Genomic DNA, 13,409 nt, shown 5'->3' on the forward strand with positions numbered 1-13,409 from the left:
ACACTGCAAATTCATTCTGTAATAGTGAAAAGCCTGAAAATGACCACACAATTTTCCTGAAACATACATTTCTGGAAACAAAAATATCTAGCACTAGTCCTTGTAAAACAAGCAACAATTATAAACCATTTTATAATTTTATAAAATTATAAAATTATAATTTTAATTTTATAATTAAAATTATAAAATTTTAATTATAAAAAATTTATTATAATTTTATAATAAAATTATAAAATTTTATTATTTTATTACACACATAATAAAATAAATACACAAAACACATAATAAATACAAATTTATTATGTGTTTTGAACTAATGGGTCTTCCTCAGTGGTGCACTAAGGTACCTTATAGGGAATAACATGGTGTGTGTGCCAAGGACTTTTAAAACTGTCATTTTAAATGTTTAAATGTTTTAATATTGGAATATATTTAATATATCTTAAACTTTGTATATTTCTATTTATAGGTTTTAAATGTACGCGTTTTAAATTTTGTAATGCCGCCTTGAGGCCCAGCATTGGACAAAAGGTGGGATATAATAATAACAATAATAATAATAATAATGTATGTGTGTGTGTATTTCAGCAGTGGCAAGACCTAAAAATATATATTTTAAAATAATTTACACATTTAGCCAGAGCATCTAGTCCCAAGTATAAACCAACGCAATAGCAAACTTGCCAGAACACAATAACCATCATATATGGGTGCAAGAAGTGCAGTCCACGGGCCACATGTGCTCCACCAAACAATTTCTGGAGACCTGCTAGACCTCCCCACCTTCATCTGATACATCAGAGAGGGTGTGTAAATCCAATCTCACCCCAAATACTATCCTACATTCCAATGAAATCAGTGGGATTAAAATTAATCAATTAAAAATTATTGATTTCAGTGGGATTGAAGAACTTACTGGAATTGAAACCTACAAATATTTCTGCTGGAGAAAAGGAAAAAGAAGAGAACAGAAAAACCAAATTCACATCCCAGGCCCAAACATTTGAACTGGCACATCTTCTTGTGATGTCACAATAATTCCTTTGCAGTGCTATTGCTACATCATGCTTTGTGACATGGTGCACATGCAAAGAAACAGAATGGGCAAACCAGTGGATCGCGGATACAGCCAGCAGCAATTTCTGCTATCCTTTTCAGGTGCCTGCCAGATTTTTCATAGTGGCTGCTTAGAAGAGGCAAGACCCAAGTGTCCAGGCAGGCATATCAAACAATTTGTCATATACAGTATAATCCCACTCAGACTATAAGTGGGGTGTGCTTTTTTGTCAGGAATACTTCAAAGAATTCCAGCACCGAATAATGTCTCCAATTCTTTGCCTGTACTATACAAAATGGACAAGGGCTGTGAAAATTAAAAGGATGAGAGAAGGAATTGAGGGTTCAAATTACTACATTCTGAGTTCTAGCTCCTGGCTACAGCACATAAGCTGCAGGCCTTCATTAGCAGCGCTTATTCAGCATTTCTCAGATCTATGGCCAGAGGGAATAAAAGATACTAAATTAATCCTTTATCCCCTGCTGTAACTCAGAAGCCTTTTCAGGTTTGCATGGGCTTCCTTACGGGAGCATTTGGAACTGTCATATTTATCCAGGCCATATCCTTTATTCTTTGCATCATTTCCATTTTTCACTTCCAGAGAGCTTCCTGTTCCATGCATTCACACATCTGGCTTATTTCTCTGGCTTTGCAAGCTTACTTTGTTATGTCAATTATTTCCAGCACTTGGAACCTATTTCCTTCACTTCCACTTGATATTAGGCCTCCTCCTTGACAAGAGAGCTTTTATTCTAAAATATGCCACTCTCTTAACTTGGTGCATTAAGGATTACTATTACCACGTTATTCCATGTGAGCATCTTCATACATAAACATAAAGGGAATATTACAGGTTTCATCCTTTTCCTTCCCGAAATCAGCGCAAATACAAAACTTGTGAGAACAGTCTGGAAAAGTTTATTTCTGACTCATGCCAGTGTAAGAGAAGAATCACATGTGTCATCGAGATTCCTCCATATACACAATTACATCCCTTACATACAGCAGATGTAACTGCAGTAATTTGATGAGAATACAACCAATAATTCATTTGAATGGTAAGTATTTCATAAGAAATGCCATGCTGGATCAGATCGAGAGGCCATCTGTTCACATAGTGGCCAACCAGCTGTCAACCAGGGACCAACAAAGCAGGCCATGGTGGAACAGCACCCTCCCACCCATGTTCATATTTGTACTTAGCAGTTACTGGTGGCACACTTGTTTCCCCTAATTTTGGGACATATACAACAGAAAAAGGGCAGTATGCAATGGGGCTGGTTCCCTTGCACTCATGAGATGTACCTATTGTACAACATGGCTCCTGCACTTCTAAAATAACACCACAAGCCAGCAAAAATGCTTGTTTCTGGATTGGGACAGATGAACACAGCTCCATTCTGCAAGCTTTGCTGAATTGCTCCATTCTGGAAACAAATGTTTCCACTCAATGTGGGTTATATTCAGAACAGCAAAAGCCCATGATGCAAGCAGTGGGTCTTGCGAGCGCACAGGCACAATAGGGTACTATCCTATGTTTTTAGTCCAAAGCAGAGCCCCAAACATGTGAAGTAATTATAAAGAAGAGGATACCTTTTGCAATACACAGAGTGCACTTTTCACACAACTAAATATGAGTTAATGCAACCCGATCCAACATAACTGGGATTGGAAGGTGTAGGGAGAATTTGGACTTTAGGCAGTCTTGAGTTACATTCAATATGTTCCTACCTGAGTACCCAAGCAGGCGACCATCATATGAGTAAGAAGTTTAGCTGCAAACATTGAGGATCTGGTACAGAAGAGGTGTGCAAAAATAGCCAAGATGAAACCTGTTTTAACAAAAGAAAAGCAAGGATTATAAACCTATTATTGGTCAATAGGCCAAATTCAGAAGTAGGAATTGAAATGCTAAATATGTAAGACCCTTAATTCTGAAAAACATTACATATATTTCATTTACGATCATTTCACAAATCCTACTTCAATGTTCCTATGTGCCTCTGCTTACAAGCACAGGCACTTAATCCTTCTTGCTTTTGAGGTATTTTCACTGTGTTCACATTTTCTTGGAGAATCACAGATATCCTGTGGGGATTCTCACTGCTAGGATTCATGCACAAACAATAGCTGTATCATTAAAGCATTTTTATACAGTTATGTTGCCAAACTGATGGGCTATATGAGATTTTGTGTCAAGAATGATTTGAATTTCAGCATATCCTTCACGGCTTCATGACATTTGGAAGGGTATAATTAAAAATATGATTTACAAAAATAAGGTATAATATGTGAAGAGGTCCTAGATGTCTAGAAGTAAAAGGGTAAAGCTAGGCTTTCTTGACACAACTATACGAACTTTACCAAAGATGGATCCTCTTCTGACCACTTAAGAGTGAAATCAAAGTGAAGCCAGTTCCAATTAACTAGAAATAATCCAATATTCCATGTTACCCTTTGGCCCAAGTTAAAGGGCATACATTCTGTTTTATTTGTTTTTGCTAATAAGATGTTTCCTCCTTTTGGGTACATTATTAATTACAATTTATTTTGGCCTGGATCCATGCGCCCACAGGAGATTTGTATTTGTATAACTCAGTGCTCCATATTGGATATAAATCTCTTTTGAAACTGAGGGGAGTGTTTGTGATATGGCATGGAGGCTTGGTACTCAAAGTCAAAAATTCCACAGAACATGCCTAAAGTTAGGTCTTCTTATCCTGGTCTAGGTTTCTTATTCACATACCAATTTTCATTCCATCCCAGTAAGAACAATTTCCATTATTATTATCTGTTTTAATATCAGCACACCGGCCATTAATGTAAAAAATAATAATATATGAACTGACCAGAAATACAGATGAAACCAGATGAAAAAAAAGCTTCATTATAAGAAGATAAGCTATCTGTCTGTGCATAGGCTGCATAAAGAGACATTTGCGAACAAGAGCATTCCACATAATTTGAAGAATCATCCATCACTTTGCAGAACTGACTGTCAGACAACCAGCTACAAGGGAAACAAAGGTCAACAATGTTAATTCATTAATCTTTAGATTGGAGATCAATAATCATAATAAAAACATGAGCCAAACATGGGAATATTGTGAGCTGTGAACATAACGATTGCTCCATCACAGGAATAACACACTTTTCAGACTCCACCAAACTGAGGGCTGATGCACGTATTACACATTGGGAATCACTTGCTACACAGTGATGAGTGGCTGGGAATGAAGAATGTCAAGACAAGAGGACATTTAGAATTTGACCAACTTGATGTCCTACCAGAACAGAAAGAGGCTGAAAATATCTACTAGTTACTTCAATGGGGCTGAACAAAAGCCTGACAAATTAACTCATGTTGACAAGATCAATCCCTGTTGGTGTGCCAAATCTTGGCCAGGATTTTACAAGCTCCGGTGTGCCAGCCGTGCTTCCATACCAAGCCTGGAAGCCAGTGGTCCACTGATCCAGCATGATGATGTCAGTAACCTGTGTTGGCATATTTTGGATTGCCCAGGTCTAGAGAGGTCCTCTTCACTGTTACTGCTGCGGTTATAACCACCATCCACATGGAGTAGAGGAGTGTTCATCGTTAAATTATTAACAATTATAATCTTGTCTCAATTACATCAATAATTCCAGACTATATCTTGCTAGCCCTCCATCTGGCGCACTAACACGGATTACTGATGCCATCATTAAATATAACATAGACTGGGGTCCCAGACACGTGAAGAGATTCTGATCCAGAAATAATCTAAATCAGAATAGTGTTTGACCACTTTAATATGACAGTATATTTCAGAAGTTCAAGAAGCTGCCGCATATATTTATTGATTGAATTTGTATACTACCCCATAACCGAAGCTCCCTGGGCAGTTCACATAAGATAAAAACACCTAAAAACAATATACAAAAATTAAAAAACACAAAAACATGCAATATACACATACATTTAAAACCACTATAACAACATATATCAAAGTAAGCATAACTAATTAGTATTTCTAATAATTTATGATTGTAAAGGTTTGGCTTTCCCCTCCCAATATATGAAGCAGAATTTTATAATTTCCCTGTGAATATTACTGTTGTAGAATGTAAATGCAGACACCTAATAGAACATTAATTTACTAAAGTCAAGAAGAGAGCAAGTACCAGGAACCTCCATATAAATCTCTCTCTCTCTCTCTCTCTCACACACACACACACACACACACACACACTTAATGACAAACTATACCTTTCAGCAGCCTGATTCCAAAGGAGACACAAAGACTTATGAGGAACAATTCGGCTGTCTATAGAATAAATCCGGTAGGTGACATCATTGTTATCTTCCAGGAGTAACGGACTCAGACCCTTCACACTCATTGAAAAAATCTGAAACAGGCAAAGTGGACATTTATGTCCTTTAGAAACATTCACATGAGTTTCATTTGTCCACCAAAATACAAATACGGAGGCTACTTATGCACTACAAAAAAGGTGGAAATGCATCACCAAAGGACCTTACTTTCCCCTCCTATCTTTAAACTTGGACTAGACAGCCTTTCAAAGAAAGGACACCTGCAAACCGAAGATTGCGTCCTATAAATTGGATACATGGCCATTGGCCATCCTATGTGCAAATCTAACTTATACCAACCCAGACCTTGGGTAAATAGCAGTTCTTTTGAAGATCTCAATCTGAGGCCTTTCCCAGCCTTGCTACCTTAGATATTTTAAATGGAGATGCTGGGGTCTGTACCTGAGACCTCATTAAGCAAAGGTATATGCTCCACCATGGCCCTTCCTCTGCTTCCTAAAATAGAGGCCCTAACTCCCCCTCAATCAGAATGACAAAAGGATTTGAACTCAGACATTGTTCTCAGGTTTAAACTACACTTCCAGTGTCCATACCATCATTAACAAAGTTTGTGCTCAAACCATGTGCATTAAATTCACTCTGGGAGTCGCGTTTATTGAAAGTGTGAGGCATAAATCATATACATAAATAATATATACATTCCAAATATAGTTTGCACCCATTTTTATTCACAGAGTCCCTGCTGTGAAGTATGATTGTAAACCCTTGCACACATACTTAGGAGTTAGTTCCATGATTGAAGACAGCAGCACTTCTGTATGGGATTTGGGTGTAAATGCAATTTGATTAACTGCTGCATCATAAGCACCAAACGTTACCTGTCTTTTCCAATAAAAGCTTTTTACTCAACTGATATTCATTAACAAGGTCCTAGACGAAATCTATGCCAACACCCCAAGTGGCCCATGGATCTCAACATTTTGTATCAAACATTTTCCCCACTGTCACTTACTTTTCATCTGCCTGGCCCAAGGCTCCCAAAGGCCTTTCAGACAGAACACCTGAGGTTGTAACATTTGATCAGCTCAGTCTATAGACCCTGGTGGAGACCTGGAGACTATATCAAGCTGCCTGATGATGTTACAAATGTCTTGCAAACCTAGGGCCAGGGAGCAGACTCCCTTGCAAGAGCAACATAGGCCCATTGTGACATCACAATGGACTTGAGTATCGGATGGCATCTAGAGAGATGAGGGCAGCAGAGGGAATAGAGGCAATAGGAGGAGAAAGCAGAAGGAGAATGCCAGGCCTTCATTTCAGGAACAAGGCTTAATAATACTCATGTGTCCTCATACTGAGAGTTAGTATTCTTATTAATCAGGTTTGTTTGCCAACCAAAGGCAAAGATGCCTACCACTTTCTATGTCCCTGTTCATGCATCTGATGTTTTGAATTGTTGCCTTGTGAAAGCCCACTAATGCTAGAAAGATGCAACAGGAGTCTTCATATTCATTGTCTACATGTTAATATGGTTGCTATTCTGCATGATAGCTATGAGAAGCATCTTTTAAAATTCAAAATGCTAAACTTAAGAGATCAACTGCGCTGTGGGAAAGAAGGAGGATAAGGGAGGCAGGAGCCAGCCAAGGGAATGTCAAGACCTGCTCCAATCTATTTGGACTCTCCCCTGACTTCAATTGTGCTGTGGGAAAGAAAGAGCAAAGGGGAGAGGAGCAGTCCGAAGAAACATCCAGTTGGACTTACTTTTTTTTCCTTCCCCATTCACTTTTCCTTGTGTGTTGTGACTGTTTAGATTTGTAACCCTACAGGCAAGGGCTGTCTTTATTTTACTGATTGATTGTAAGCTGCTCTGGGAGTCTTTTTTTGGCTGAGGAGCATCATAAAATACTTCAAATGAATAAATAAATGAAGAAAAGGGAGTACCCACAGCAGCAATAAAACTAAGGAATTGTGGCCCTGGTGAGTGCCTGGATGGGGAGATGACTGGGAGCATCAATTAGCACCTTTGAACTTCCAACAGAAAAGACAAGATATTGGTCTAATAATTTTTTTTTTTTAAATCATACCTTATTTTTTAGGGCTGTTCCTTTATCACCCATCATAAACCACTGCTGGCTACTATACTCAGTGACTTGAATGAACCAGCAGTTCTCATCTTTAGAATCAGATGATGCAGAAACTTCCAACAAACGTTCGGGAACTGTGATAAAATCACCATCTTTTCCATCAAATCTATGACCGTTGATTTGCTGTGGATACCAGTGATGGGCCATGATTACAATATAAGGGCAATGGTCAAGGATGGTTTTGCCTCTGTTAAAACAGAAGAGGAACAACAGGCTCAAGAAGTAGAAAAGACACTCACTACCTGGGAACAGGAACATGTGCAACAGGTACCCATAGTTGGCTTAATACCTTTATTGGCTTTTGGAGTTAATAATGGTATGAATAATGTATGGCATTGTTCATTTATTAATAATTGCTATGATGCCTTCAGGCTTTGCAGGAAAACTTTTGGTGTGAGATCCCAGCATCCCAGATATACATTTTTGTAAGGCTAGATCTAAACCAAGCAGGATATGACACTTTGAAAATGGTTTGAAAACTGTATATGGAGCATCATCACATGTAGGGAAAGCGCATGTCCTTATTGTCACTTCACCACACATCCTCATTCTTCTTGGAGGGGAAAGAGGAAGTAAACAAAGACCACGTGGCCCACTCAGAGGCTGTTTTTATCGCACTGCTTTTCCTGCAAACAGCAGGAGATTGCGGCATATTCCATTTTTTAAAAAAAGTTGGAATAAAAGGGGTCTATTTTGCTACAGAAAAGTGAGTGGAAGGAGAGGGAGGCAGACATCATCTAAAGTACGTGTGCACAACTGCAAGTGGGCAGTAGCAAGAGTGTGCTAAAAAACTTGTCTGATGAACCTCATGGAGTGTGTCCTGGCCCCAACAGTTGTCACTACTGTTATAAACCATTTTAAAGCAGTAGTGTAGATCCTGCCTAGGCCTCATATGAATCCATTCAAATAAAATTATTTTCTCAAGTGCTCAGATGTTCATCTTATAGAATGTCAGATTTCTTTTTAAAGGGTTTACTAGAGTCATTTTGCACAGTGAGATCTACATTTCTACAGGACTGTGATGTATACAGAGTTCCAAGCAGACTTCAACATTCGCTTCAGTGTCAGGATATATTCCTGGCACATTCTATATGTGGAAAGACTCTTACCTTTCACCCTGTGATCCACACATTACCCCAACTGGGAGAGAAAAAGCAAATTTCTCAGTAACATCAGCAAGGAAGCTGTAGCCCCGAGTATCCTTGCGTTTTGGGTTAATAAGTGCACAGAGAATCTCATACAGAAGATTTCGGGTTTTATCAGTGAGTGCCTGTTTTTGCCCTTCAGATATTACCTTGAGGAGCAAACGGTTGGAGAAAGACTAAAATTATGGAGTGCACACAAGTGGTAATCAGGCTGTTTCTTTCATAGTGAAACTATTTGATCAAAATAAAGATTTTCCAAGACAAAGTAAACTAATTCCTTTCTCCTAAAGACATTACTTGGGGGTAAATCCCACTGTTTCAGTCAAGTCTTTATCCCATATAACAGTCGTGAGCTAATGCTCCACGGAGCACCAATATCAGATGCATGAAATGGACCCCAGTTCACACAAGCTTATTCTGTAATACATGTGTTGATCTTTAAAGTGCCACAAGACTCTTTTTTGGTTTTGCTGCTATAGCCTAACATATCTACCCATCTGGAAGTTGAATGGGCAGTAAATCCCATGATGTCTCATAACACTTTACCAGTTGACACTAAACAGACTTACATTTAGCCTGAAAAAACATATAGAACAACGCAGAAAATAATGCAATGCAACAGAATGGCAACAACAGTTTAGATTCTCTATAACAACTAAAAGAATGGTGTCTGTTTCTGAGAAGAGAACCAGTGTGGAAATAACCATTATATATAACATAAAATATATGTTAAGATATAAACATTTATATTTATTTATATTTTTCAATGAGGAGTGCAATTAGGATTTTCTGCACTAAGCACCAAATGCATTGGGTTGTCTCTGGATGTGTCATTCTGGAAATTATTTTGATATCTTGTTCTGGGACTAAAGAATCTGGCCATTATGCTTATGATTAGGAGATGGGGAACTGTATTCTTTAATTATCTGCACATGTGTGAAGATCCCAGGATAACTTCCAAAATCAAAAATCTCCCATTATATGAAACGAAAAATACAAATATTACTGTTCCCCAATTTTTAGTATGCACAAGAGACGTTTCTTTACATTTTAATTCTTGATAAACAAAACAGTCTGGTGGTAAACAGAGATGAATGTTTGCCTGACATAACTCAGATTGCCAGTTCAAGCTCCACTGTGGGGGCCCAGATCTCAAGCCCACTATGGGCTTGAGCCCTGACATTTCCCCAATATGACATCTGCCCATCCCAACTCATCATCTACAGGTGCAACCGTATGCATGTTTAGACAGAAAAAAGGCCTACAATTCCCAGCATGCCCCAGCCAGCTTTTTTTTTTTTGTCTAAACATGCATAGATAGGATTGCACTTGTAATTGGGCATTTGAACCACGGCCTTCATGTAAGGAACAGGCTGGCAAATACTTTGCTAGTATGATCTCTCTACTAAAGACTCAGTTTCATTTTTAGAATCAAAACAATATTTTTATCACAAGGGTTGTGGCTGCTGCTGATCATTCTGATTTGTTCACATTCCCCAAAGACTGTCTGCATCCCCATTTAACTCTAGGGAGTCATTAATCGCTGCAGAAGGGAACATCCGGATATGTACCTTATCTACAATGTGCATCACAGCAGCAAGCTGCTCTTCCGTGCTTTCTGTGACTACTTTGATGTTTAAATACTGGAGGACCCTGTTCAAAATAGTGTCATCAAGGGGCTGATACAACTGATCCTCCAGACCCCAGACTGCTTGGGAGTTTGAATCGGAGACAATGGTGATGTTGGCAGTACCGTACATCTCATCGACTCTGGCGCCTCCGGTAGGATTGAACAGCACAACCTGGAAGCGTTTCGGAAATGGAGTTAAGGAACCAGTCTTGGGAGTGAGCGTTAGATCCAGAACAGCATTTCTCTGCCCAGGTTCAAAGGATAACGTGCCTTCAGATGTGACAAAATCTTGCCCAGAAATGGCTGGTGATATGACTATGCGACCAAGAGCTTCAGGACCCATCAGCTCCTGGAAATTAAGAAGCAGAGCTCTAGGTAACAATTGAACAACAGTGTGAAAATGCAGACTTGTTTCAAAATTATGTACATTTAAAATTATATTTGCAACGGTTTCAAACTTAACTGACTTTTATCCTGGCTTCGAATAACATTTACCAATATAGAGATAATAAATACAATATCAGAAAGGTATCGCAGACAAAAATGAAAAATGGCAGGTCAAAGCAGCATTGGGGATTAAAAGTTCTTAAATGACCAGGGAACATTTTTTAAAAAAATAAAAAACTTTGAATACATAGTCACCAAAGAGGATGACAAGATAGACATTACGTCTGTCTCCTTGGGGAGAGCATTCCATTGAAGGGGCACAACCGCCAAAGAGGGTCTCTCCCCATTTATCATCAGTGCCTCATTCATGACCATCTGAATGGATGATTTTTAAGTACAGAGAATACCCAGAATCCATCAGTCATTTTTGCTGTTGTCAAACTTTACAAGCCATTCAAATTCTGACCTTTGGAAGCATTAACTCTCAAACTGTGTGCACAAGGACTCAAGATTTATCAGGTTAGGAAAACTGGAGTGGTGGGGAAATTTACTGCCAGCCTCTCAAGTAAATGAGATGAATGAGAGGGGAGGAGGAGGGGAGGTGGATCTCATGGATAAAGAGGGCACATACAACATAAGGTGACTGCAGGACCAGCTATGGTTTTGGGGGGACCCTGGCAAGGTGGCTCCAGTTGGCCTCCTGCTCCCTTGTCAATGGAGCCCCCAGCAATGGCCCCTATCCCCAGAGGTTTACTACTTGGTGAGTGCTGCCCCACATAAACAGAGTTGCACATGGTGCCTTGGACCCAGCATTCAGCACCACTCTGGGGCTTCATCTCCTCCCTACCTACATGGGAAGGCAGGTTGGCCATCCAGCCAAGCAACAACAACCACTTCAGTAATGGTGGGCCCTACTGGGTTGCAAGCATCAGCCTGAGGATGCCGCCTGTTGGTGCCAGGTATGGCTAGATGGATGCAACAGTGCAAAGGCAGCTGTGAAACTTTGGAGAAATCCTTTCAAAATATTCTCCAGAATTATCAGTATTGTAGTTGCTGCTGCTGCCACCACCGGGACATCTGCAGTGGGGCACTGCGACGTTCATCTAACGACCTACTGAAGAGAAATGAAAAGCTTCCTTGTGTGTGTGCTGTGAAAACACAGGCAGCATTGCCTCGTCCAGCAGCTGGCAATCGAGAAGCACATGCCCACTACGTTGCTCAGGCACAATGCTGGAAAAGGTTTGTGGAAAGAGGCTCCTAGCAAAGGGCTGCCCTTTGTGTGTGTGAAACTGGGCTCTTAAAGTCTCTGGATTGTATGACCAGATCTACTGTATGGAGTTGCTGTCCGGAGGAGAACATGTGTGACCTGCCCTCTTGACCAGAAACAAAAGAAGGCAGGGCTCCTGCAGCTTTAACTGTTGTGATGAAGAGAGAATTTCACCAGGTTCTGCATGCACACAAATGATACCTGCTGAAACTCCCTTTTCTATACAACTGTTAAAGATACAGGAGCCCTGTCCTCCTTTCCATATGGTCACCCTAGTCCAGTGGTTCTCAATCTTCCTAATGTCGCGACCCTTTAATACAGTTCCTCATGTTGTGGTGACCCCCAACGATAAAATTATTTTCGTTCTTCTCTACACGATCCATTGTCATGGGATGGTTTGCTAATGAAAGTAATACATAACAATAGCTTTAATAATACAAAAGATGATACAGGACATAGTTCAGTCAATACAGTTTCCCAAGACCATATGTGTTTTCCGATGGTCTTAGGCGACCCCTGTGAAAGGGTCATTCGACCCCCAAAGGGGTCCCGACCCACAGGTTGAGAACTGCTGCCCTAGTCAAATAGTAGATTAATGAGATTTGTGAGAGTAGGTTAATTAGCATGAATATGGGGTGAAACATCAGCCTACTTGGGCATGGATTAGGGGTGAAGCATACCACCAGAGCTTGGTGCAATGATTACCATTGCTTTGAGTGTCGATTAATGAAATACATTTACCGGTCAAGTAGAAGCTATAACAGTTCAACCATGCCTGATAGAAGTCAGTCTAAACCAGTTTCTGAAGAACAGCCTATTCTTTGCTAAGTAAACCAGTGTGGTTACTTACGTGAACTGACATGTTAGAGAACAAAGTCATTGCCTTCCACAGTTACTGGCAAGAACAACTGTTTATTTTTCCCTTCCAAATGACTCAGCAAAACCAGTAAAACTGAAGGAAGTAGGGAGTGATTAAACACACACACACACCCCTAAAAATATTTTCATAGAAAGCCAATATATAAACTCTGGGAATAGGATAAGGATCTCACAGTTAATTCCTCATTGTTCCTGCCTTCCCCTTGTTTCCTCCTTCATGCTCTGGCACTCTGCCATGCATGCTTCAGACCATAGAGATTGTGGAGTATATGAGCGAAAACAGACAAGCTATTGCCTACTGCAATTCTCATGTTTTGATTATTGGTGTCATGATATTGTTGTGATGTCCGTTTCCTTAATAAGCATGTGGAAACCTCATGCTGCTGTTTTTTGCATGAACACACACTATTGTGCATTCTAGTGTCACCAAACACACACACAAACATAGCAAATATGTTCACAAACAAATGTGAGAAAACAATTCAAGAATTCTGAACAAATAAAGTACAAAATTTGAAGCTATGGGCATGTCTAGACGGGGCGATATCCCGGGGATCGTCCCTGTGCATCCACATGACCCAC

At 39.7% G+C, this 13,409-nt stretch overlaps 1 protein-coding gene across 1 annotated transcript in view; it reads right to left on the reverse strand.

Annotated features, from left to right (window-relative positions):
* ADGRV1 (adhesion G protein-coupled receptor V1) overlaps positions 1–13,409 on the reverse strand; it is a 319,443-nt gene that overhangs the window by 143,209 nt on the left and 162,825 nt on the right. The window contains exons 78-83 of the mRNA XM_063129627.1: positions 10,236–10,643; positions 8,629–8,813; positions 7,460–7,706; positions 5,307–5,446; positions 3,907–4,067; positions 2,789–2,889 (exon numbers count right to left, since the gene is read on the reverse strand). Coding sequence (XP_062985697.1) covers positions 2,789–2,889; positions 3,907–4,067; positions 5,307–5,446; positions 7,460–7,706; positions 8,629–8,813; positions 10,236–10,643 — 1,242 coding nt within the window. The remainder of the gene's footprint in view (positions 1–2,788; positions 2,890–3,906; positions 4,068–5,306; positions 5,447–7,459; positions 7,707–8,628; positions 8,814–10,235; positions 10,644–13,409) is intronic.

The sequence above is a fragment of the Elgaria multicarinata genome, chromosome 6 (genome assembly GCF_023053635.1).
Source record: "Elgaria multicarinata webbii isolate HBS135686 ecotype San Diego chromosome 6, rElgMul1.1.pri, whole genome shotgun sequence".
NCBI classification, from domain to species: Eukaryota; Metazoa; Chordata; class Lepidosauria; order Squamata; family Anguidae; genus Elgaria; species Elgaria multicarinata.